The sequence below is a fragment of the Prinia subflava genome, chromosome 13, assembly GCF_021018805.1.
Source record: "Prinia subflava isolate CZ2003 ecotype Zambia chromosome 13, Cam_Psub_1.2, whole genome shotgun sequence".
In the NCBI taxonomy this organism is placed as follows: domain Eukaryota; kingdom Metazoa; phylum Chordata; class Aves; order Passeriformes; family Cisticolidae; genus Prinia; species Prinia subflava.
Window position 1 is genome coordinate 12,929,910 of NC_086259.1, and position 27,825 is coordinate 12,957,734.

At 40.8% G+C, this 27,825-nt stretch overlaps 1 protein-coding gene across 2 annotated transcripts in view; it reads right to left on the reverse strand.

Annotated features, from left to right (window-relative positions):
- Window positions 1-3,825: 3,825 nt before the first annotated feature.
- The window catches only part of CBFB (core-binding factor subunit beta), a 37,811-nt gene continuing 13,811 nt past the window's right edge, over window positions 3,826-27,825 (reverse strand). Inside the window, exons 4-6 of one of the 2 annotated variants that reach the window (XM_063410497.1) lie at window positions 23,042-23,158; window positions 18,724-18,819; window positions 3,826-6,117 (exon numbers count right to left, since the gene is read on the reverse strand). In XM_063410497.1, coding sequence (XP_063266567.1) covers window positions 6,049-6,117; window positions 18,724-18,819; window positions 23,042-23,158 — 282 coding nt within the window. In that variant the 3' untranslated portion in view covers window positions 3,826-6,048. Of the gene's footprint in view, window positions 6,118-18,692; window positions 18,820-23,041; window positions 23,159-27,825 lie in introns of both variants that reach the window. The other variant, XM_063410498.1, reaches the window with a different exon arrangement.

The following is a 27,825-nucleotide window of genomic DNA, read 5'->3' on the forward strand; positions in this document are numbered from 1 at the left end:
CCATCACAGGGGGGCTGGACTAAATGCTCTCTAAGATTTCCTCCAGCCCTGAGCATTATCTGATTCTGTGACCTGGAGCTGGATCACAGCTGCCTCTCTTGCAGGGCTGAGCTTCCCCACCCATCCTCCTCCTCCTGGGCTGCAGCAGCTGTGGGCACAGGCCCCTGGCTCCATGGATGGGCTACCCAGGTGTCTGCAGGCTGGTGGCAACCCTCTGGCTGGCTGGGGCAACTGGGGAAGGCCAGTGAGGGGCTGGATGGTTCCGGAAGGGGATTGCACTATCTCAGCTCTAGAGCAGGTGTCTCACCATGGTGCTGCCCCATGCAGGGGCCATCGGGGAGCAGGGGCTGCAGTGCTGGGAAGGACAGGGTTGTTCAGCCCCTGGTGGGGTGGGAGGGCACCTGGTGCTTCCTCGGGGTAGCTGGCACATCATTCTGGGAAGAGAGACACTCAGCAGCCTTCCTGGCTCTGAGGTGATGGCCAGTTGGGTGTTTCTGGGTAGAGCTGCCTCTTTATTAAGAATTGTCTTCTGGTAAGTGTTGTTCCCCCCAGAGCTTGGTTTGCAATCCAGCAGGAAACCCACATTCCCTCCACCAACCTCTCTGCTCTCCTCCAAGCTTAGAGCGCCCAGGGTTTCACTGGGAGGTCACTGCCCCTGTGCACCACTGCTGTGAGGGGCCCAAGCTCTGAAATTGTTCCAAAATCCTGCAAGAGCAGCAGAACCACGCCAGTCATCTGCTTCAATAACAGTCACAGACAAAAACCTTTGGTTCCCTTACACTGCTTGTTCCTCTATGTCTAGGCTTTGCTGGGTTTTATATATAGGTATAAATAACAAGAGCCGAAAGGGTTGGGAATGCAGGTGGGAAAGGCTCAGAGGGACAGGCTCTCCCAGCAAGCCAGTGGATAACAGCTGCAAAAGTCAGGAGCTTTAGGTGGAAACCTTGCTCCATCTCTAGAAGGTCTTTCTCTTTTCAAGTTAAACCCATGACCTGCTTCAGGGAAGAAAGAAGGTTGTAAAGAGGGAAAGGTGGGAAAGCCACCAGTTCCTATCAAAAGCAGAGAATCACAGCCTGTAGAAAAAGTAGAGCCCCAGGAAAAGCCATGTCCTCCAGGACCCATCATCAAGTCAACAGGGTAGAAAACAGTTACATATCAGAAGAGTTGTGGGAAGCAACAAAGGCTTGGCAGAACTCTCACCAGCTGTGATAAGCTGTGGTCCAGGCCCAGTAAGAGGCACAAAACTGAGCAAGAAGCTTTCTGGTTTCCCACTCCTTTCCCAGTCATCCGCTGTGCCAGGTGATAGCACCAGAGAGGCAGCACTCAGCTCTTCTGTGCTACTTTTTCCCCCTCTCACTCCTGAGCTTTAAGAAATGAGCCCAAGGCAATTCTGAAAATTCACTTATCTAAACCTGTAATTGAGAAACCTATTTAATAGTTACTTAAACCCTGAGCAGCTCTGAGGATGCAGCAGTTGATGAATATGCATAGCCTGGGATTTGCATTTGGTGGCAGTGTGAAGACAGGATGTCAGGCAAATGAGCTACGAGAAATGTTGCCCATGCAAATGTTCACTCTGCTCTAACTTCTCACTGCAATTCCCATCCTTGAAGCCATTTCTGTCATTCTCTTATTTGCATTGGAAATGTAGTAACAAAATAATGCAACTTCACAGAAATTGGTCCTATTTCTGTGCAGACAGGATGTATTCTTTAATACATCTACGACAGAGTGGAGTCCTGAACTAACAGCAAACAAAAAAAAAAAAAAAACCATATAAAAGTCCTGCCAAGATCATCCCAGGCCATGCAGTTCTGGAGTTCTCTGAAACCACATCTTCATCTAACTTCCCAGCTCTCACCTGAACAAGGCTTGTTATTAGACAAACCATCAGAGATCTGCAGGAACAGAAAAGGTGCTGTTTTCACTCACAGTTCATTTTCTCAGTTTTCTGCTTTCAGAAAGGGGACCATGAGCCCAGGAGGGCTGCTGTTTCCCTCAGCAGAAACTAGGAAACATGCTTATCCATGTATTGAGGACTTTTTACTAAAGAGACTGAACATCAAGAACCCCACCTGCAATGCTGCATCCAGCTCTGGGGTCCTTAACAAAAGGACATGGACCTGCTGGAGCAAGCCCAGAGGAGACCACAAAGCAGCTCTGAGGGCTGGAGAACCTCTCTGTGTAGACTTCAGCCTGGAGAAGGCTCAGGGAGACCTCAGAGCCCTCCCAGTAAGCAAAGAGGCTGGAGAGAGACCTTTGACAAGGACTGACAGGACAAGGGGAAATGCCTTCAAACTGACAGAGAAGAGGTTTAAATCAGAAGAAATTCTTCCCTGTGGGGGTAAGCCCTGGCACAGGTTGCCCAGAGAAGCAAGCTTCATCCCTGGAAGCGCTTGAGGCCAACTTGGATGGGGCTCTGAACAACCTGGTCTCGTGGGAGGTTGGAACTAGATGAGCTTTAAGCTCCCTTTCAACCCAAACTATTTCAGAATTCTGAGAACCAGTTAATACTCTGTGTTCTCTTGGGTTCAGAAGAGGTCATGTAAGACAGGAGGTTAAAATAACCAGCTGGAAGTGACCATACCTCACCTGCTGTGGTTGGGCTCCAGGTCCTGACATCTTTCTCAGTTCCAGCATCTCCAGTGGTCTTTCACTCCCACATCAAGGACAGCCATCCCTAAGCCATGCTAGTTAAAGCACTGGACTGTAATGCTTTTAAAATTCTTTTCTGCTGTTTGTGCCTCATGCAGGCAGATTTCAGATTCCCTTTGCTAGTCACATGCTTGAGAGGCAAATTCCATCTAGGAAGAGCCAGAGGACAAAGTGCCTCTGTCCTTTGCCTTCAGCCAAGAAAAGGCTGTACAAGTACTGTGCTCATCCACTTGTGATGAAGCTTGGGCAGAAAAGTGAATCCTTCCATCAGCTTGCAGGTAAATGCACAAATTACCCCACAGCTTTATGGCCAGCTGTCTACAGGTGCCTTTAAAACACAGCAGAGCCTGCAGCAGCTGACAGACACCATTTGCCCTCAGCAAGAAGCAGAGCAACATGGTGTTTTTTGGGGTTTTTTTTGTCTCCTTTAAAAGCAACCTCCCATTCACACTGAAGAACATTTACAGGAAAGCCACAGGTCACAGCAGTGCTGTTTTTCTTTGGTGCAGCCTGGTCTGTTCACAGACAGATCATAAAAGACTAAATTAGGGCTGCTGATTATCCTTTTGCATGTAAATGTTCCTAAAGCATTGTTATGAAACAAGCAACCCTCTACCTGATTTCAGTACTTAACCACTGTCAGTCAGTGTTTGGTATTTGAAGTTATACCACCTAAAATTTTAGCAGCTTCAGAAGGTTTTCAGGTGTAGTGTCCAACATTCATATTTTCCCCACAGAACTCTACAGCATTTCCCCATTTCCTGAACTTACACATGGAATTCCACTTTTGGGCATGGAATTGCCCAAAGCAGCACAGTTACCAAGGTTTAGTGGCTGCTCTCACAATGTGCCCACGAACAGCACTCTGTGAGCACACACAGCACCTTGCTTGGGGCCCCTGGAGCAGATCCATGCTTTCAGAGTAAGCAGGAGTATCAGTTGTAAGAAACAAGAGTTTCAGGGCAGTAAAATCCACATTTTCCCCCATGCAGACCCTTTTATTAAAGGCTGCTCCCAGAGAGCAGCTGAGCACAGCGGAGGAGAGGGGTCACTTATCTAAGTGACCACTGGATGTCACCACTGCTTTAGCCACGGACACCAAGGCAGCCTTGCACCTCAACAAAATACATCAGCAGGGACTACCAGGGAGTCAAATAAACTTACAGCACCTCGTTTTCACTACACAGAAGTTTATTATGAAAGTTAAACATACAACACAAAAAGTAGCAAAAGCAATCCTGTAGCTTAAGGCAACTCTTACAGGAGATGAATTCAAGAAAGATGATGCAACTTCAGTTTAAATAGAAATTATGAAAAATATCAAATTGCATCAATAACTTAAAATGCACTTTAAAAAGTCTGCACTAACCAGCAGAGGGTAAGGGCTGTGATCTTAATGCCAGCATTAAGATACGGAAAGCAGCAGAATGCTAAATGATGATAGGGAAGGTTCAGTATTTACACAGAGATAGCAACGTTAATATCTGATAGCATCATTTCCTGTGTACTTATGGTTTAAAACCACTGTCTGAAACGTTAGGAAAACCTTTTAAAATAAATCTTCAGACTATTCCATCAAAAATACACAGATGGCAGAGAAGATCCAAGGCTAGGGATGCGTGCAGATACATGCGTGTGTCCCTTAAATAACTCTTTGCAGAAACACTTTAGAAAAATTATTTCTTTGGGGGAAGAAGAGCAAGAAGAATATGTGGCCACAGAGTGAAAAAGATTCTTTCAGGTGAATCACATTTAAATTGAAGTATCAAAATATTTCTATTTGATGACATTCTCACAGTTTACAGTTAATGACATTTTTAAGTGAATGTTAAATATTCATATTATTAACATACAAAGATTCTCCTTCACATTGACATCTGCTTACATTTTTGCAAGACCTCTTTTGCATCAATTGTTTTGCCATTAATGAGGAATGTATTATTGTCTTATAGAATTTAATGATGATTTAACCGTTCTAACCATATAGACCTTTAAAATAATTCTTAAAATACTGAATTCAGATCCCTTATTTTAAAAAGGTATTTAAATGACATTTTTAATCAATCAGGCTGTATAGGAAGCACCATATTTTAATAAAGCCAAATGACATCACATTTCTAATCGATTTTCTTCAAATATTGGATGCAATGAAACCTTTGGAGCAAGTGCATTCACCATCACCCCAAATAAAACAAGATTAATTCATACATTAATTCATCCCAAATCTTACCCTGTTAGAAAATGCAATATATACTGCAACAGTCTTAATTTGCATAAGATTTAATAGAAGGAGCCTATGTGCAGCACGAGACTCCTGCACACAAGCTCATCTCAGCTTTTCACCATTCAGCACAACTTTACAAAAAGCCTAAGATATAAAATATACTTAAAGCAGTTATTTTAAACATGATTTAATACATATCACCTTGGCAGCTGATCACTTTTGTTCCCAGTTTAAACGCTGTTGAATCTGATTGTGGAGTTGCAGTATCCCTCTGAAGAACTAGTTAAAAAAATCCCTGAATAAAACAGAAGCCAGCCTGTGACTTCCTCTGAGTTTCAGTAAAGCACTATATACAGGGTATAACAGCCACCCAAACTCACTTGGAACAGAATAAAATCTAAGACAGATAACAGGGCAGAATGCAATAATGTGTGAAAATACAGATTTTAAGATTTTCATCATTTTAGAAGTGGAACCAATGAATTGTTAGCAGTTAAAAGAATACTGCAACTGTAACGTTTACAAACCCACAAAGTTTGAAAACTGATTCCAACAGCTCTGATTCACTGGGTTTAGCTTGGAAATAATGCAAAATAATGTCAGCAGTTTTAAGAAGGTCTTGCAAATTTAGAAAAAAGAAAACTGAAAGAAAGGTAAGAATGCATTATCTAAAATAAAGCAGGAACATAATAAAGACAATCAAAATTCCAAAAGCCCATATTAAAAAATTAAGCTTGGAATGCATTGGCTTCCAGCACTTTACAAAAAAAAAAAAAAAAAAAAGAAAACAAACCCAAAAACAAAACCAAAAGTTGTTCTATATCTGTAATATCTTGACCTATTTTTAAGTGACAACTTTTATTACAGTTGAGAAAAATGGTTTTATAGCTGCATAAGTTTCCATTTCACTAAAATAGTGCCAACAAAAACAAGTTTGCATAGAAAAAACAAAATTTCGAATTGCCACTGGCTACATGCTTAAAATGGGAAATGCAGGTATTGTAACATAAACATAGTGCAAACCATGGCAGTTCGTGGTGACTTGGACTGCCGCAGGTCAGGAAACAGACCATAATATACCCAGTTCTCACAGTTTCTGGTCTTTTATTCAATCCTTTGCCAAGTAGAAGCAATGCACGTGTGCAGACCCGTGGGACGCCTGCTGCTCATTAACGTAGTTTGAGATCGTCGCCGCTGCCCAGGGTGGAGCCAGGACTAGGGTCTTGCTGTCTTCTTGCCTGCATCAACAAACAGCGAGGATCAGCAACCACGAAATGATCACTCACCTTATCCAGCACATTAACACAGCTAAGAACACGACCAACTGAAGGCACAAACCTCCCAATTCAAGCAGCAAGCAAAGCAGTAGTTTGTAACATCACAATCATTCTTTCCCCTCCAGTTCAGTTCACCCCCCTGAGGCAGGTGGGCTCCCAGGGGACGGCCGGGGCTCCCAGGGGACGGCCGGGGCTCCCAGCCCAGCACTGCCCTGTCCCTGTCCCTGCAGGGCTCAGAGCCTGCAGTCCCTCCCCACCCAGCCCAGAGCTCCCAGCAGGGACCGTGTGCTCGTGCCCACACACGTGCACTCAACACTGCCAGGCTTCAAACATCCCTTTGGCAATCAGCAAGAGACTCCCACAAGAGTTAGGCAACAATTTTGTGTCTCTTCTTCTGAAAATAATTTTCTTTCCTGTGAAATTCCCTTCTGTTAACCTTTTCTGTCAGCTTTAGGGAGAAAGGCTACAATATGAGATAGAGTGCATCACATCATCTCCAGATAATTTTATGAGGGAAACATTTACTTTAGCTTCTTCTAGAAGCAAGAGACTTATAGTAACACACGAGCCCAATTTAATCTATAGATGGACACACATTTTAACAGCTTGTAAAAGCTGGGGTTTTACTACTTTCTTCTTTGGTGCACCTGCAAAGTTAACAAACTGAGAAAACTCTGTAACATGATTGCATCCCTGTATTAAAACAAAAGTAATGTAAGTTCTCTTTTAAACAAATTATTTTATTAAACGGTTTTTGTTAATGACATGGCACAGAGGGAATTAAGTATGGTCAGTCACAGTAAAAGACAAGGCTATCTACCTTCTCTACCTGTACACAGGCAGAGCACACACAAATGCTGCATGTAAATACTTAAAAACATTAATTTCCTTGAAATTTTAAAGCCATACTTTGAGTCTGAGAACATCTCTAATACATGGTAGCTGGTTTTTAAGACATTTTAGTACCAGCACTTTTATTTAAGGTTTACAGAGTGAATAGCTGGCACCATGGCCTGTAACCACCACATGACCCAAACAGCCTCAGGCCACATTCTCAGCTGGTGGAAGGTATCACTACACAGGCTTTAGTCCAAGTGGCTCCATCAACTGCAATAACCTGCCATATTCAGGGCTTTAAAAAATGCAAACCACTGACAACTTCCCTGTTCTGAAAGAATTTTCCTATGTTCTTGAAAGAATGGGGAACAGCCTTAACACAGGCACTGTGCCACTGAAATACCCTTCAAGCAATTACCGTGTTTGCACCACCACACTGAACAATAACACTTCTCCTGAGTACTTCAACAGAACTGTGACTAACAGGGGCACAAGTGCTGCTCTTTGGCGTTCCCTGGGCCCTTCTGAGTCACATTTACTGACAGAGAGGAAGCCTCCCCACCAGCACAGCAGCTGCCCCAGCTCACAGTGTGCTGCTGCTGCTGCACTCCCATTCCAAAGGAGCCTGCTCACTCCCAGACCCTCTGGCATGCACTGCTGACACACTTTTTCCAACTTAGACTTGTCTCTGTTCACTTCTTCCTCCCTTATCTACCGTTCTTCTTGTCTGCCTAACTGCATGCTCCCAGGGCACTGGGTTAGCTGCACCCAAACAGAAAACTGCTGCTTCCTTCTCCTATTTAAAAGGCAATTTAAAGTTACATTTTCCTTTCATGTGCAATGATCTCTTTCTGGTGCACATGGAGTTCATTCAATAATCCCTCTAGTAATCAGGATGTTTCCAGAGCAGACAATTAATCCCTCCTGCATTGTCCTTAGTGGTCCCGGTGCCACTATTGCTTTGGAAACACCTCCACTAATTTAAATACCACAATTGCTACCTACTACATTTATATATTCAGTGTTGGTTGTACTTTAGATAATTAGGAGTGAGCCAATCTATTTGCTCTGTTTTATCTGCACTAGTTGTACTCTGAATGAACAATCTGCTTCTCCTGCTTGCAGAAGAAATCTGAAGGTGACAACCAACACCACTGCTGGTGCTCAAAGCCACAGATTTCTCAGTAATCTTTCTGAGTAATCACATTAAAGCAAACTCGTCTAATCACCATACAGCACTAATGACTGTAAGTGTTCAAGGGCATACTCTTTTAGGCCCTTGAAAGAGCTTCTGCACAGTCCTCTTTGTAGAGATACAGAGTATTAGAAGATAGCATTAATTAAGCTTCTTATATTATTTCCAAAAGCCAAATCATTCAGATTTGACTCTCAAAATCACTGAGAGATAACCCACACTTCCTTTTTCCTTCAACAGAAAAGTCAACTGTGCTGTAAAGATTTTCTTAATGTGAAATGGTTGTTCATCAAGAATAGATACTTCCAGGTTTTAATTTAAGGGTTGTACCAAGATTAACAAAACAGCAACAGTTCTGCTTTGCATACCCTTCTATTGAACAGACTGTAACAAGATTTCTTCTAGTTTTACTGCTGCCTCTTTCTTCTAAAAGGAAACAAAGACATGCACTGTCTTTATGAATTACCAAAATCTTATTTCTACCAATTTTGCACTCAAACATTTTTACATTTAACTAGAAAAGACTAGCAAGTTAATTGCTGCTGTACTACTGCTCTAAAACAACAGTGTTTCTTCTTCAGAAAACAAATCATATGCACAGCAATTTTATTGTCAAATTTCAGTGAAGGCTCCAAGATACGAGCATATGGTTGCATTTATGCTTTGCTTAAAGTGGCCTTTTCTTTCAAATCATATGAAAGAATTTGCATGATTCCTGACCTCATTGCTACTTGTAGAGTTTGCAGAAGCCACTAGTGAACAACTACCAGATTTGCCCTTTCAAGTGATATGCAAAAGGCATGACAAATGACCCTCAAATGCACCAAAAGCGGTCATTACACTATCTTACATCAGTATGTGTGGATAAAGGTGTAATTTTGCAATTCAGTAAGTGGGGATTTACACAAGCAACTGCAACATGTTGGAATGACAGCTCTGACTCAGGCACCCTCCTTTCCCTGTGCTTTGCAAGAAGACAAACGTGAAGCAGGTTTGTTCTAGCACTCAGAACCATTCTGCCAGGGCACCACGTGCACAGTACACAACTACAACTGTGCTTTGCATGCTGAAAGAAAAAAATAAAAACAAGATGCTTGGTCAAGACTAGAAAAATCACTTTACACAAAGACAGGAAGCACACAGTGGAGCAAGAAGCACTGCGTGCTATTTTTGTCCACGGACAATTGGCAAAATACAACTTCCATAAGAAATGCCACGAGATCCTTCACACTCCCTGGTAGGAAGAGTGTGACCATCAGTAGGGCAGTATTTGCTAGTTGTCCTCAGTCTATTACAGGAAGCTGAAACTTCCCTTTTATAGATGTAAACCAACAATTTCCAGACTTCTCACCACTGGGGGTCCTATACTCCCCAGCACAGCTGATCAATCCTCTAAATTGCAGTTTTTGCTGTAATTTTTGAAATGCATACCTTTTGCTGCCATGCAAAAGCAGCAGTATTACTCTCAGTGAATAATGGAGCTCAGCTCCTCAAGGATTAAGGAGACTTGCTTCAATTAAGAAAGATGCATCTATCTTTGCCATTGGGAAATGGAATACACTGCTATGAGTCATGCTTAATGAGCCATGAGAAAACAGCAGTTATTCATCTTTTCTCTGTGTATTTCATTTTTTCAAACGTTGACTTTAATTTTGAAGGAGCACTACTTCACATGTTCTTCATCTGTTATTTAGTGAAAGGATAACAAATATTTGCTTGTGAGAAACTTGTAATTAGTACACAGATCCCACCAGAGTTGGAATTATCCTAAAAATGAATGTATTTTAGCCAACATTGCCATTTTTCTTCCAAATAACCAGGAACAGAAGAGTTAATGCAATGGACACATCAGGAGTTTCAACACCAAAAAATACTTTGCACTCAGCTTTCAGCACATGAAGTCATGCAAATCTCCTGCAACCAGAAGGAATTGTAGCTGGCCACAAGCCATTGAAAACCTCTAACCCTGGAGAGAGTGTGATGACCAGCTGAAACAATTGCAGGAACGTATTTGGCAAAAAGCATTTCAAAGCCTCCTATCACATGCTACTCTAGACTTATTCATGCTGAACTCATAATGGGGGAATTACCATGGGGGCAATGACTGACAAAAAAGGGAAGAGTTACTAACAAAAGCATCGACTTGAGAGTAAACAAACACAAATAGTGTGCCCTATAGTACCCCTTACACCTAAGCTCTCTTTAATCTCTGATGTCTGAGCTTTTCCCAAGCCTAAACATAGGCTAAGGGGAATGGACTGAAAGTCCTATCAGGAGTATGATGCAGTAATATCTGTATCATATTATTTTTCTTCTCAATAAACTACCTAGCTTGGAGCCATTAAATCAGTAACTTTCATCATTGACTTTTCTGCACAAGAACCACACTGGAGGCTTTATATCTGTTACTGGGGCACAAAGGAAAAGCAAATGGGCAGTAAGAAAGGTGGCACATAGGCAGTTCCTCCAGCAGCCAAGACAGTCAGAACCCATCCTCCTTCTCCAGCCACTCAATCCTGCCCCATGCTGCAGCCTATTTTGCTTTCAACTGTGCCAACAAAACTCCTTAAACTGACTTTAAGAAAGCATCTCTAACTACCCTCTTCCTGTGCATGTTCTGAGGCTTCAAACATACCTAAGGAAACCAACTCCTCTTACCACATGAGCTCATCGGGAAAAGATAATGCAGTTCCACTGTGTGGTTTACATGATAGCTCTGAGAAAGCAGAACTGAGAAAGCTGGAAGCAAATTTAGAAAGGATGGACAGGGCTGCCATGAAGATGGCCCTCCCTTTCTATGAATCATTTTAAAAAAGCAGCAGGGAAAATTGGGACCTCTGAATACCACACAGAGAAATGACAAATACAACCATGTCCACTGCATATACAACTTGGGACACTGGTGAAGATGAGGGGAGGAAGAGGGAGCTAAATTGAAGAAGGGCTGTCACAAAAAGAATACCCAAAACACAGTCTCTCCATGGACAACTCCACTGCAATTCTTTAATTGGATTCTGGCAGCTCTGTCCTGTTGAAACAGACAGAGCAGATGCATTATGTGCCTTGGCATCAGCCATCTATAATTTACTAAATAAGTGAAAAATCAGGCTATGCTATGAAAAACTAAACAGTGAACATTTGGATTCTCTTAGGACTGCCAACCTCCTGAAAATGGATTTAAAAAATACCCAACCAACCAAACCTGAGAATACTTTGCAGATACTTTTCTAAAAAGTATACAACCACAGCATAAAAACCACACAAATTAAAAAAAACCCCTGAAATAAAGAGAGCAATAATCAGAAAAATGACCAGTTACAATCAAGCACACCTTCACATTAGTCCTGGTATCTGAGGCAGACCCACAGCAAGAAAAGCAACGAACTGAAAACTCTGAGTTGCTGGTTAATAAGAGCCTCTCCCATAGATATTTAACCATGGTTCAAAATGCTGGCCCTGCCTCCAGTAACCCTCACTCAATAGAAGGGCAGGGGAAACTCAGCCTTCCCAGAATTGGAGTCAGCAAAATGGGGCCCTACAGCACAGTGAGAATGTCAACTTATATATAATAGAACTTCTTTGGTCGCAGCCTGATGAAGCAGCCACGTGCTTTCTGCTCTCTGGGGGCCTTGCACAGAGACTCTCAATCTCCATTTCTCAGAACTTCAGCCACAGCAGCACCACTACACACTGCATCCATGAGCCACTGGCAGACAGAGGGGATATGATCTTTACCACATTCCTAGCAGGCACAGCTATCAGCATTAGACTTCATGGCCTGCATCCAGTCTCTGCAGTTGCTTTGTTTGCTGCCCATGATTCCATTTTGCTATCAGCTCTCCTTTTCACTGAACCTGGGAAGAAGGAGCCTTGATCTTTCTTAATTATAATGTCAAGCACCACTTAAGTTATGCAAATAATGGAAAACAGTCTCTCAAACTTGGCAAGAGATCTGGATGTTAGACTGAAGTAACTGTAGAACTATTAATGCCATGAAGTCTACTCAATGCTCTTTTTTATTTCTGCTTGCATTCCGATTGTTTTTAAAGCTCACTGAAAGTCAAAATAAAAAAGCCATTGCTAAGAGTTATTTAGCACTTAGCTCCATCAAGACTTCATTTCAAATTCCTATCTACTTCCTAGAAACAGACTGAAAGCACACATGAACTGTGTTACCTGCAGAGCTGTGAGAGAGCCCCAGAGCACATCCAGGCCAAGCTGCACATCTGATCCCCCATGCACCCCCTCACCTGAAATCTTTGCAGTAGCATCTTTGTTTAAAAGCTGTTATGAAGGTAATGATTCTGCTGCCCCAACTGGTAACTGGACTACAGTCACTGCAAGCCAAGGAAGGAAAGCACAGCAGGAATAGGTAGCTCTGAAGAACTTTGAGTAGAGACTGACATTTTTACTTTCATATTAAAATTTCTTTTCCAACGGAAAAAAAAGCTTGAAGTGCTCCCTTTTAGAAAGTATTGTTTGAAAGCTGGTCTAAAGGTTATAAATTTATAATTAATATTGATTGCCTCCAGACAGTATTCCTCTGTTGCTCAGCCCCTTTCTAACCTTCATTGACTGAAAGAAGACGCTTATATTACAGTACTCCCTGATTTGCAAGATTGATCTCCTCCGTCCCACAGTCAGCATTGATTCTGCACAGCACAAATTGTTTTTCTGATCTATGCATTCTGTAGCACTTTTACACAAGCACCAGTTATTTAAGTTCTTGTGAAGCAAACCAGTCATAACTTAACTGGCCTGATTTTACTGCACTGGCATTGCAGAACCTTTTGGGGCAACACACCCCACTCTAATGCCTCTTTCTAAGTTATGTTGTGTCCATTCTGCATCTAAACAAATTATTTATGGTTCTATACAAGCATATACCAAGTCTACACTACCCGCTGCACATGAAAAATTAATTTTTCATATGCAGTGGGTAGTATAGATTTGGTATATGCTTTTTTGCGTTTCTTTCATATCCAAAATGCTGTGTTAAAGGTTACTCTATTTTTCTATCATTATCAGTTTGGAGAGTACGTACAATAAACACCAATTAATGTAATTCCAGATTAATAAGGGAAAAACCCTTAAAATCTAGGAGTCTGATGAGAAAATTTCTTTTAAAAAACCCCAAGCCAAGATTAAAAACAAGGAAGTCCCCACATACTTATTGTAATACTATACTTTCTTCTGAAGCCAATTATACTTGAGAAAAATATAATTAGTTAAAGCACTTATTTACACTAGGAGTTTCATCTTAGAAAAAAAAATAAGAAAAGGAGAATAATTTCACAGTCTAGAACCTTGGGAAGAATATAAGAGTCAGTTCTACTACTTTTTCTTTTGACTGTAAACTGTTTACACTACTGTAACAAAATCCTGTTTGTTTGTTAAGAGTTCCCAGTTTCAGCACAATTAAATGAAACCTATCTTGCCTATTTCAACTGGTAGTTCTTAACAGAAAACAAGAATATGTAAAAACCTAGAGCAGGACATAGTATTTAAAATTTAGGTAAATTTTTACTCAAGCACTTTCTGAAGGGTGGGTTTGGTGGGGGTTTTTGGTGCTGTGTATTGAGAGGGATTGCTGACAAAAGTTCCAAAACAGAGGGTTTTTTTCAGCAAAATGAAGGTTTTTAAAATGGGAATTTCATGCAGTTTCCCAAAATGGCTCTGCTTAGCCATTAATGTAATTTATATTTAGCACAAGACCACAAACAGACATTGCTAGAATAGACTGTTTTAGGGAGAGCAAACCACTCTGTCTCTGCTCACAGTGTTGCTAAAATAAAGAGCACGGCAGTAACATAGGAAATGAACACAAAGTAGAAAAAGATGACATTTCAAAAATACTGGTTGAAAAAATTACATTGGAAGACTTAGAACAGACCCAACCCATCCCCAAGTAAAGCCATGGGGACATCCTTAGCCAAGCTCTGCAGGAGCACAGCTGGACAAACTGCACTCACACAGATCACTGCAAGCCTGAAATTACAGTTTGTCTATACAGACCTTCACAAAACACCCCCACCTGCACACAGCAACACACCAGAGGGCCTCTGCTCTTTACCCACCCCTTGAAAATCCACTGTTCTGTGCCATCTGCTCCAGCAAGGAGCTGGCAGGAGGCTCCTGCTTGTGGCTCTTCCACACTGAACACAGGACATTTCTTCCAATAGATTCTAATTTCACCAGCTAGGGGCTGTTTAAATCTCTCCTAGCCATTCTGTGTAACACATTTTTGCATCATGCCACTATGCCAGAAGACTGAAAAACAAGCAGAAGTTTTTCCTGGAAATTCACATCTAGACAGCAACTTCATAGTAATTTCTGCAGAACAGTTCTTATCCTGACACTGAGCTCTGGTCATTCATAGTGAAACCACACCAGAGACAGACTGACTCTCAACCACGACACAAGGAGATAAAGACAGTGAAAATTAAACATCTGCCTCACCAACATCCCTTTAGTCTCCTTGCTCTTCTGGTTTGGCAAAGGGTACAAATACTTCAAGTTCATACACCTCATTTTTTTTACAATCTTTAAATGGGGCAAGGTCTTTCTTAATGTGTATTATTAAACATTCACTGTCTCAGCATTCCAACATTTTTGTAAAAGTAAAAGCCATTGGTATACCTCATTAATTTTGAAAGCACTAATAACACTCACTGACTTCAAAAGCATCTTTGAAACAAAAGAACCCTGGACAGTGGGGCTGGATTTACAGTATCTGATGCAACCAAGCTATACAAGTTGATATAAAAACTCAAGGGCATCTTGTATTCAAAACAAACTATGTGAAAAATGTAACAGAACACAGTTCAACTCAGAGGTGCTTAAAGACTTCAATGAAAATTCCTAAATCCACTCCCACCCTATTTACATCAGAGAGCTGTAATTGCACAAAAACATGATCACCTTTGAAAATTCAAGCACAGCCCACCTCAGATGCCCTCAGATGCAAAGAATATGTTAATTAAAACAAAGATCTGGTGTGCTAAACTAGAATGGAAAGGATTCTATATGATGAAAAGATGGCAAACCTCACAACACCCTGAAGTTTTTTTTTGTTTTTTTTTTTGCCTTTTTTTAAGGGAGGAGAGTTTTTTTAATTGGTTGGGGGGTTTTTAGGATACTTAAAAATGAAAATTAGCGAAGTGATCATTTCTAAATTGTTACTGCACTTGCAATTTTTTCGCCTTGCAAAGTGTCCCCATTCTAAAATCCAACTGCCACACACAAGACACTTGAACAGTTTTCAATGAGTTATCACTGATCACTCCTATGTAGGGAGTTTTAAGTCTACAGACTTTAAGTCCACAGAATGGCTTAGAATAGGGAATCTTTTTTACCCAGAAAGCTGTGTAAATAAATAATTGAATCTGATCATTTTCATATGCTGCCAGGCTTTGGATGGATAAATATTTCCAAAGAGCTGGCGCCTCTGTTTTGGGTAGGAGCGGGTGGAACATTGCAGGATTCCCCTTCCCTCCCCCACTGAGGCAGAATCTGGTCTCTATTAAAGGCATTTCAGCTATAATTCTACTGTCAGAAATATCCTGGTTTTCTCCAGTGTTGCAATTCCTAAAACCATCATTAACACTGATGAGATCCTGTTCCACATCTGCCAATTCTGAGTTTTGCTGTCCATGCCAAGCATGGCAGAAAAGAAAAATCTAAAACTTTAGTAAGGAAGAAAGCTATATAGAAATCATATTACACCAATCACAAGGAAAGTATCTTCATTTGTGTGTAGCATAACATACATAAAAATTCACTCAGCACACTTAGAACTGGCCTTCTCCATATAAAAGCCTTCAAGTACCATCTCTGTAGTGAAACCAAAGATACTGTTGGCCCCATTGAAATTACAGAAACAGAACACAAAGCAGTCTGGATTAAGGTTTCTGCAGCTGTCAGCAATGCAATCATCAGAAGGGTGCCACTGACAAACTGAATTTCCAAGCTGACTGAGCATGTCAGCATCAGAAAATTCAATACAGGCCACAAATACAACAAGCACGGGAATGCACTTTTATGTATCACTTTCTATTGAGAACTCAGTGCAAGGATCATGAACACCAAATGCTTACTGATTAAAGCTCATTTGATTCTGCCCAAATTCTGCATTAGATGGAAAGTAAGGGTAACAATGAATGATTTAGAAACCTGATTCCTGTTTAGGAATGCATTGCAAGTCTATTTTTGCTCTCTACCATCTCATCCCAAAAGACCCACTTTTTATGCAGTTCTAAGATCAAGAGTACAAAAGCTTGTCTGTAAACATTTCAGATATACATTCAGGACATCCTATCCCAAACACAAGAATGAAAACCAAAATGTAAAAACCAATTATAGACCTATGAGTACTGGAGGGAAAAAAAATCTCTTGGTTAGCACATTAAACATGCACAGTAAAATAAACAGGAAAGCATGCAAAACTATTATTGCAATTATTAAAGATTTCTATTTGACATAACAAACTTGAAACAACCTTTGATAATACTTTTCATTCTGCTTAAACATATTTCAAGTCAGTAATTTTTTCTTTTCTTCCTTTCTGTAGGTGATCTACACCAGTGCTTTAGAGCTGGGACAACAACTATTGTTGTTTCAAGTGAAAATGGGTACTAACAGCTAATAAGGACATCACTTAACAGTAACTGCCTTCTGCCTTATTAAAAACAAGAGTATTTTCAGAAGTTATTGAATCCAGCTCCAGCAGACAGTCAAGCATGTTGCCTTTTGTGTCTTGGTGTCATGAGTTTTGATGTCTGCCACAAAGCCCTAGATGCTCAATATTACCTCAGTCTCACTGTTAATTGAAATAGTGTTTTTGCACAGCCTAGCTGCAAGCGTGTGTTTTCTACACTTGGAGGAAAATTAATTCTCTCAGAACTCCAGGAGTTATTTCAGGAAGCCTCATTCTTTTTTAACCTTCAGCATTCACATGGCTTCTCTGTAATAAGAGGAGTGGGGATGAAGAGCACAGTGCAAAGAGAATATATAAGAAAAGTTTTAAGTACATTGAGGTCAAAGACATGAGATTGGATCTAAAGTTCCTACTGTGATGTTAAAACTAAAGCAGGATGGCACAGGTCTTCATGAACAGCTTAAGACTAATTCTACCTTCCTTCTGAAGTGAACTTACAAGCAGGTTCATTCTACTGGAATAGTTTGCCCAGGGAGGTCCTGGAGTCTTGGATGTATTTAAAGAAAAAAACCATCCCTGGATGTGTTTAAAGAAAGACTGGATGTGGCACTTGGTGCCATGGTTTAGTTGAGTTGGGCTGGGTTGGACTCGATGATACTGAAGGTCTCTTCCAATCTAGTAATTGTGTGATTTTAGCTATGCTGTGACAGAATTATTCAGCCAACCCAGCTGCTGCTCCAAGAATCTAGAGGTAGCAAGGCCTCCAAGGCAAGGATTTACCTTTGTTACAGCTGACATCTGACCTGGCTGCAGCAGTGTTTGCAAAGAGACACTCCAGCCACTTCAAAGAGAGAGATAATATCCTCTGTGCCTATCTGTTCCCTCTCATTCTCATGCTCAGTGCCTTCCAGTTGTAGTTGGAAGGAAAGAAAGTCTGTCTGATCTTGCCATTTATCAGAAAGGATGCCAAAAGAAAAGTAGCTTAGCAGTAACAATAATCAGATTTTCTAAAAACCATAGAACCAGCAGATTGATTATATTTGATTACAGTTAAGTCAGGCTGTACTGATGAAGCAGGAAGTAAGAAACAGCATTAGTAAGGGAAAGAAATTGAAAGCTTTTCTGTGTTCTCTCTATTCTCTCCTGACCTGCAGCCTGACTTAACTTGCCAACTCCCCTTATGTATTATTACTTGTCCTCTTACAGCTCTTGCCTTTCTGACATCTCAGAGCAGCTGGTTTCCATTCCCTTTCCTGGCTCTTCTTTTCTCAATCCCAGTAATTTCTGCTTTCATCAAGAAAGAACAAGATTCAAGACTGTGGGGCCCTGAAGAAGCAAAAAACAAGACAGGGAAACTAAACCAGTGCAAAAAAGGAGTCAGACTTCCCACCAGTAAGAAAAAGGTGAGAAGACACTAAAACTAGCCTGTACAAGAAAGGAGACTGTGGCATCTGATTAAATTGGCTGGTAATTTTTCCCACAACATGGGATAACAAGCTCCAAAATTATGTCTCCACAGGTCTCAAAGCCTTTTCTGTGTTCACGAGAAACGCACGAGAAAAAGATCCCTCTCTCAGCTATCAAAGTATCATTTCAGAAAGAAATGGCAACTCTGAGTAAATGTCTTTACAGCTTAAGTACCCACAGAAAAGACCATCTACAGAAAGGAAAAAAGTACATGATTGGAGAATTCTTATCAAAACTTGAAACTTGAAATCCATTTAACAAAGAGTAAAAAACAATGCGTTTTGCAATTTTTATATAACACCACTGAACAAACAAAATACACAACATTGTACAAACAGACAAATAAACGGAAACAATCTGAAGTTTTGGGAGAGTACTAACCAGTTACTGACAGCAGCTGTGAAACCCTCACCTCCATTTCCTCCCGATGGGACCTGTCTCTATCCTCGAACTCACGGGTTCTTCGTCGAGCCTCTTCAAAGGCTTGTTGTGCCAATGCATCCTCCTGCTACCAAAGCAGATGACACAGAGTGACACAAAAGGTGACCCTCAATTCCACCAAATCACATTTCTTTTGAATATTAACTATCCCTTGGCAGCAAAGTCAAGTGTGTCCTGCAGAACCTGCAAGAACACAGGCGAGTTCCAGCAAATATCAATACAGGTTAATGAAATATTACTCACCTTCACTACAGCAGCAGAGACAACCAAAGCTGGACTGCAGACTGTACTGAAATACATTTTCAAAGGAGAGCTGCTGTTCCAAAGGAGTTTAAATGCTGCTGGGGATTTTTTAAGGCTAAGAATTCTCAAAAGTTCTATGTAAAGGGCAATATATTTTATTCTCCTTATAAAAGCCATTTAGAAGATAGTATAGCTAGACAGAGTCCACTGGCATCACTACATAAACAGTGGTCATTTCACTCTCTTGCATTTAAAAATATGCATTATCGAAGTTACAAACCAATAAATCCTTCATTTTATCAAAAACTGCTGCAGGTGCATCAGTATGAACATTCTTCATACTTGTGTATCATTTATTTTATTTAAATTTAGATGCAGAGGAAAGTGCAAAAGAGAAATTATTCCTCCACCAATTTGCACATATTCCCGTACAATGGAGGAGAAACCTACAGATCTTCAACAGCCCTTTTGTTTGTTTTCAATAATGGCTTATGCACAGGAACAGATTTAATAAACTAACACTCAAAAAAATTCCTTCAAATAATGTATTTTCTATTAGAAAAGGTTTTAAATAAAGTGTTACTTAATGTTACTTAAAGTGTTACTGTTAAATGTTTTAAATTAGTGTTACTAATATGTGAAGCCATTATGAATTGGGTTGGAAATTATTTTTCTTAAGGAGATCTTTTAACACATTTACTGTTCCCCATCAGAATTTTAAAATTTTCAGAGTGGAAGAGTCCTACCTGAAGATGCTCCACAAACAAGAAGGGATAAACTGTATTGGTTCTCCCTCCTTCTAGCTCTTTAACTATAATTATTACTAACTCTGCTTACAATTCCCACATAGATGCAAATGTTATTTCAAAGTTGACAACTTTAAAAAAAGCTGACCTTGACTGTTAAGAGGACATAAACACACAGAGAGCACAACTAAGTTTTAATATACCTGGGGACTTAGCGCATAAATTTTTCAATTAAGATAAAGCATCCCCAGCCTGAGAAAATGTTAAATTGCCTTTTTTGCCGTGGGCACAATGGTGGGCCTGGAGCTGCTCTGTGAAATGATGTGAAGGGGCTCCCTCGGGCCCGGGCAGGGAAACACAAACAGCTGCCAGCCCGACTCTGCCTCTCGCCGCCGCTTCCTGGGGACGCGCCCGCAGCGTTTAAAGCTGCCAACAAGATCATTCTTTAACACCGTGTATTTTTTTAAGATTAGAATTTTGCCCTTTACAGCCATTTTAATGTTCATACAAGGCAAAGAAATCGGGGTCAGAGAGCAGAAAGTAAATTTGTTCTTAATAATGCAGAAGGTTAGAGAGAAAACAGATAAGCTCGTCTCCCGGATGACTCCAGAAAAGCTGCCTTAGTTCTAGTTTACAAAAGGTATGTATGTCTTTATTACCTTCTTTTTAAAATCAGACTTAAATAGAAGGTTTTTTTAATCAAAGGTTTTTGCATTTTACCATCATTTAGAGTGGTCATGAAACAAACGGCTGACACACAGCCTTGGATGGAATATTTTAAAGAAATCATCATAACCAAAGAAACTAAATTAGAAATTCATGGGAAAAAATATCAGTATGTTGACATTCAGAATGAAGATGTGTTGACAGCTGAAACACTGGTTTGCTCATGCCTGAGAAAGAGGATAAAAGCATCAGAACTTTTTTTAGTAAAACAAAATTCTGCTCTAATCTTGGTGATACATAATAACAAATTAACCAACAACTCCACCCTATACAGAAATTTAACAAAGATTTTTTTAAAAATGTCACTCCATTCTAGTAATTATAGCCTAGCAAATTCAGCTGTACAAGACCAGATAATTTATACATCTTAGTTTTATTCTATAAAAATGTTCCCGGTATGACTTTAAAGAAAAATAAGATAAGCAAAACATGAGCAACAGAATGAGCAATCAACATGACAACAGAACAAAACCAAACCTCCCAGTATAGAAAATAAAATTTAAAAAAAAAATTAAAAAGAGAAGCTTACACACACCTACACTTACACACAAATCCTCACAGCAGCCCTGTAGAAAAAGATTTGGTGAGATAACAAGATGCTATACTACAGAAGAGGTGCAAAAGCACTGAAGACAGAAACAGTCTCTTAGAAGACACTCAAATATCAAATCCAGGGAAATTTCAGCCCCAGAGAGGGAAGATACTCAAGCAGCTATGTACAGCTTTGTGTGTGTTGGTCCATCAAAGTCTGAGCAAGCAGTGGAACCAGAGCTCTCAGTGACAAAAAGTAAGGCCACTTAGCAGTAGGACATGGATAGGCTGTGGATTAAGTGGAAAAAACAGTCGCTTAACAGGTACAATTAAAATACTTCAATGTTAACACATGTGGATTCTCTTCCTAAAGCATTTGTTGACCTAGTGAAGAGTAGTATGTTTTCTGAAGTATGACAGCAAAGAAAAGTTTTAAATTTTTTTTAAATTTTAATTTTTTCCCAGCATTAGTATGAAGTGGTAAGAGACAGGAAAATGCAAGAGCACTAAATTTGCTTAAGACAAGCTTCCAAAAAATGAGGGGGGTGTGAAGAGCAGCTGGACCTCTTACAAAGGACAGTGAGTACACAGGCAAGACCGTATGAGGCACTGCAGCCCCTCTGACAGCAGTGTTATTTTGGGATCAAAGTCAGCAGTCCAGTCAGCTGCCACGAGCAATATTACAACAGTTTTAAACAAGGAAGCAGAGTGACAGATACAGGAAAAAGGAAACTGGAGAATATGAAAGATTGCCCAAATGTTTACAATACTAACACATATACGGGTGCAGCTACTCCTGTGTCTGTATAGTTCTTTATGACACTGGGCATGGCAAATAGAATCACCATTGAGGACCTCATAGTGCCATGAATCACAAACTAAAACCAAGTTACACATCTGTACCTGAGTGCAAACATCTCTGTAGATCCACACAGTGCAATACCTCCAGCTCAGCACGCTGTACTCACAACTCAAGAAAGCACTGACACCTGAGAGCATGCACACATCCCCTCACACACACAGTAAATCACAACCTCAGTGCACAACCACTTTCTGAAGACAACAAAAGGGAACTAAGTGTTGTTAAGACAGCATGTATGCACTGGGAAACTAAAGTAATCCAAGCACTTGCAAAAATATTTATTGGGAAATTAAGGAGAGAAAAATTAAACCCATAGGTCACCTGACTCCTCTCTTTTTTGGAAGGGTACCCACTTTCTTCAGGCACTCTCCAGTTTTGGAAAGGGTAACACTGTCTCCTCCTGAGTGCATGTTCCCATCAGCTGGCTCTCAGTTCAGAAGTCCTGTGACTTAGCATTATGTACCAAACTTAGTAACTACAAATCAAGAACCTAGGGATTTTATATTACATTCCTCAGGGCTATACAGTTGTCCTGGCTGTGTAAGGCATTACAGCCTGAAGGTCTACTAATGCATGCAGTCTACAGCACTGACTCTGCTGCAGCTGGAACTGAGCTCACTCAAGTCACTGACACAGCTTTGCAAGAAGTGAATGCACAGCAAAAAGTGGATTTCAGGTAAAAGCTTTGGTCTGTGGCTTCTCTCATGGATTCACAGGGATTCTCATGGCAGGGTTATTCCCTCTTTCTAGGCCTCATGAAGGAAGTGTTCAGGGCTGTGACTGCTTCAAAGACACTTTGAAAAAGTGTTTCTATTTAATCCCAAACACAGTCACATTAACACTGCCTCATTAATATGCAAATTAGTTCCTTAAGTTAGGGAGAGGCAAGGCACAATAGAGGAGTGTTCTTGGTATTTTGGAGGAAACAAAGTTTTTAAATATTTTATTACTCTGTGGCATAGTAACAGTGCAATATCATTCAAAGTTGTAACTTAAAATGATTCCTGCCCCTAACATTTTGACCTAATGTAGCTAAAGTAGTGTTTTGCTACAACCACATGTTCCTGAACTTCCATACTGCGAGTTTTCCTTGGACTTTATACTCAAAGTGAAGGCAAAAACTGTGTTTCCCTCCAGGAGAACAAACCAATATGTAAGTAACCAAGGGTAAACTGTCTTACCTGCGCTCTCTCTTCATCAAATTCCAGGCAGCCCATACCATCCAGTCTCTGCAGATCTATCCAGCCTTTCCAGATTACACAGACACCATTGAGAATCATAGGTGCCTTCAAGTACACCTGGGATAAAAGCAAAACACATGCTATGAATTTGCAAGCTCTTACACATGTGCCTGCACAATGAAAACACAGATCCAGGAAGCTTCTATATGTATTCTTAGAAGAATATTCAAACCAGCTGGTAACATGAGACTCCATTTAACAGCTTCTACTGCTTCCTTTCCAAGAACTCATTTTAATCAAGTGAGTGCTTTAACTTTTGCCTACTGTACTGGATGGAATAAATTTAAGATGTGTTCTCATTTTATAAACTGGCGTGCACCAGGATTTAGTTAGAAGTCTTACCACTTGCAGTTAAACTAAGAGTTTTTCTAGTCAGCTTACCTTTGTGTCACAAAGGAAGTGGCATGCTGCCAGCCAGGGAGGATCCTGCAGCACATCTAAATAGCTACATGAGCACACTCTTCCTACTCCCAAGAAATACTGTATTTTCCCAATAAATGAGTGATTTCAGCAAAGACCAAGCACCGGTTTCAGTCCTCCTCAAATTCACAAACTACTCAGAGTTCAGTAAAATACACCACATACACATTGTGCTAAAAATAAGCAAGTCTTCCTGTGTCAGTTCTAGCATGTGGGCTCTTCAAAAGAAGCAACATCAGCTGATGAAAACCCAAGCACAGCAGCAATGTGCACTGTGCCTTGTGCTGCAGCACAGAAAAATGCATGATCTTAAGGCCCTACATCTAGATAACAGTAGATGATACAGTGATGTCACAAGGGAACTTAAAAAGAAGCAAATACAACACTAAATGAGTTTGACATGTTATACTTAATGACAGTCAGTCATTTTAAGACTTAATCAGCCTTAAAATAGAGTCACAGCAAAATTACCCGAGTTGCAGAGAAGAGAAAATTAAAAAAAAAAAAACAAAAATCAACTTTCTGTAATTATTTCAGCTTACTTGGCAGGTCAAAACCTCTCATGGAACAGGAGTTGAATGTTCTATGTTGAATCACCAGAGAGGCAAACCTGCACACACACCTGCACCCACTTCAGACTGAAAGACTGCTTAGATATTCCAAATCCATTTGAGCTTTTTCAGCCTTCAGGAGCAGCTCAGGCTCAGCTAGGTAGGGGAACTTTCAGACAGCGCCTCCTCTACCAGCTCTAAATTAATCCTCTGGCAAATCCTCATCAAAGCCTAATTGATGTTTAGCACTATAACACATTTCAAAGCGCCCCCACTGTGCCTACTTGCTCAGTTCCACGCTTACCAGCTAAGGTCACTCAAGCAAAAAAAGAGAGGGCTGGAGAGGCAGGAGGCACAGAGGAAGGGAAGCCCCCCTCGTGCAAAGGCTCTGCTGGCAGAATTAAGCACTGAACAACATGAAAGGCAACCCCTGAGTGGAAAAAAGGGAACAAATAACATGAATTGAACTGACAAACAAGTAATGTTATTTGCCAAAGAAAACAAACATTAGATCTCCAAGCCTGATTTTCACAACTAACCACACTTTGGTAAGAAGTGACACAGCTTTAGACCTTTTAATTAGTACAACATGCAGCAGCTCAATAATGAAGCAAAAAATGTTATTTGTTTGGGACTATCTTCTTCCCACCAGCACTTCCACTGCAGGGTCTCTGCTAAGAGCACAGCCTGGTTTTCTGTGCCTGCACTCACAGCCCATCTGAGAGAGGCATCACACCCCAGCCTTGGGTGGGGACAGCACACCGTGGGACAGCACACCAGGCACATCCACAGGCCAGCAGCCTCTGCGAGCAGAGGTGTCAGAACCAGCATGAGTAAAATGTGGACTACCAGGAAACCACCTCCCACAGCCCTCGTTTCAAGACTGAACATTTCAAACATACAAAATACATCACAGCCCTTCAGCACAGTCTTTACCCATTCATCTCACAAGAAACAAATTAAGGATGCAGCATCCATTTAATAGATGTATTTAATTAGATGAGAAGTGAAAGACAGTTAAAAGAGGTTATTAGAACTGTCATTCTCTTCTAAGGCAGATGAAGACTATTTCAAGAGGGGAAATAAAAAGGCAGTATAAGCTAACATAGATCTGTAAAGACAAAAAAGCCCACACTGTAATGCTGGTTATGTTTTGCAGGAGGAAACAAGCACTTTGCTCATCTTCTTTTAAGTTTACCTCTCACTCAACCTCTCCTACCCTTCTTGCCCAGAAGAGCAGCCTGGGACATCAAAAGTTACACAGGCCTTCCCACAGATGACAAACCCCAGCTTTCCAAGCTGTCCAGGAATACTTTTTGTTTGTTTCTTAGATAAGGAATATTATACTGCCACTAACCCATTTCAGTGCCTTGGCCACTGCAGCTGCCAGTGCCTTGCACACAAACTTCCTGCTCAGAGCACACAGCTCAGACAGAGCTGCAGCGGGCTCAACACTTCAAACACCTCATGCATCACCTGGGAGCCCGAGCAGCGCTGCAAATTCTGTGAAAGTCTCCAGAAGTCAAAGGGGGAACAAGCTGAGAGAGCCGATGTGATTCGCGATTCCCACAATCTGCCCTGAGCACGCCGGCCAACAGCACAGCTGCTGACACAGCAGCTCGGGAGCCTCTGGCACGCAGCCTGACCTTTCCACAGTCTGCCCCTGCTCCCGAATCACAGCCTGGGAGCCTTACACCACTGCATTCAGGAGCTCCTCAAAACTCCCATAAACAAACATTTTTCACTTCTGAAAGCATGAATTCCTTCTCAAGATATTCTGAGTTTTGAAATTACCACATAATCATTCAAACGTAGTAATCATTCATCTTGAAACCCCACGAGTTTATGCAGGAACTTTTCTCTCATTAAAATACAATAATGCGTACTGGTACTTTTTAATTTATTTTAAAGAAAGGAATTTAAACTCCTTTTTTTTTCCCTTTTCCTTTTTCAGGAATATGGAAACCACCTAAGATTATAGCCAAAAACGTTTAACCACTTATTTCCTTCTTTTCAGATAAAGCCATGTTGGTTCCCTTTCAACTTCTGAACTTAACAGAATTATTAATAAATTACTGTTCTGTCTGTGAACACATTATCTATTACGGCACCTCAAAATCCAGCAGAGTGGTCTTGCAAAAAATTTCTGTATTGTCTGCTCTGAAAATTACCTCAAGACAGTCATGGTAGGAGACCAAGGGCAAAAGGTGAATTATTTCTAAAAAGATCTAAAATTCTGACCCCCTCCTCCCTAATATTATAGAAGTAGATAAAAGAATGTCTTTGTTAGAACAACTCTTTCAAGGTCTTACTGCTAACCCCAGACTATCTGTATTTAAATCATTTTATAAATCCTCCACACACCTCTGGGTACTTTTCATAATAATGCCTGGCAGTCAGTGCTGTAAAATTCAAGAGACAGGTGAAAAGCACTACAGAACAGAAGGAAGGAGGAGAGGTTGGAAATCAGGCAATTACCAAATTCATATTCAGTGGAAAAATTTAATGCTACATAAAGAAACACCATTATAGGGACATATAAGAGGAAAAGTCAAATTGCACAGCAGCCGCTTTTCAGAATACACTCCATCCTATAAACCAAAAGAAGTATGGCTTTTCTGCCACTGACAGTGAACAGTTGTGTAACTAAGTTAAGAATCTTTGGATGCATGTTGAAGGATGAGGGTTAAGTTCGCTCATTTTGCACCCTCATTTTCCACACACTGGCACAGCCAAAGCTTTGTTAGACTAGGAGACCTAGGTAAACTGTCACATACTGAAAAATGCAATTTTTATTAGTTTATAGCAGTTGAGTTTTTGTTTGGATGGCTATTACAGAACTAATTGCATCTCAAATGACATCTTCCATTTCAAATTCCTACTGCAGTTCAAAGCAGCATTAGGATTTTTAAATGAGAAACACAGACATGTTACTTTTACATTGGAAACGGGCTTTGAGTATTAGGACAAATATTCTGCTTGCTGACTGAACAAGCAGCAAGAGCAAACACCCTTATCTCCTGGCAGATTATCTGAACAGAGGACAAACAGCACCATAAACACACACAAACTTGAGAAGGTGCTGCATTGAATAGGCTTAGTTGGGCTCTAAGTTGTTGGGCTGTGTTTGTGCTTCCTCAGCCTCCCCCCTGGCTTATTCTCAAAGATCCCTGTGCCACACCTTCAACATATAGTGTATCTCAACTTTCTTTTGTATTCTTTTGACTAATCTGTTATTTCTTTTCATCTGCATTTAAATGAGCAACCTTCTCCTCCAACTCCAAGTAACTGGGACTTATCTCTGTTAAGAACAGGAGTGGGCCATGGCTCCTGTAACACCATTCACTCATATTTTAAAATCCAAACTGTTTAGATAGAGGACAATTCTCAATTACTTTTGAAAAAGCTACTGTATTTTAGCACAAGCACTCTTGTTTCACATCCTATTTTAGTCATCTAGTAAAGCCTTATCTCACAACAGCAGGGTATTTAACTGATCCGCTGGAGGTGTGCTATCTGTGTGCTCCATCCACACATCCTGCAGTTACAGAAAATGCTCCTTCTCCCTACAGCAACCCAGCCATTTCCTCCCCCAGCGACTGCACACAGCTCTCACCACCCACCAACTAATGAATCAGCAGGCACACAACAGCCAGCACCACTGAGGAGACAGCTTCACCCCCCAGGAAACACCAGAGCCCAGTGAAGTGGTGCAGTCCCCTCCCTTCTGTTTTCATTTTCCCAGCACACTGG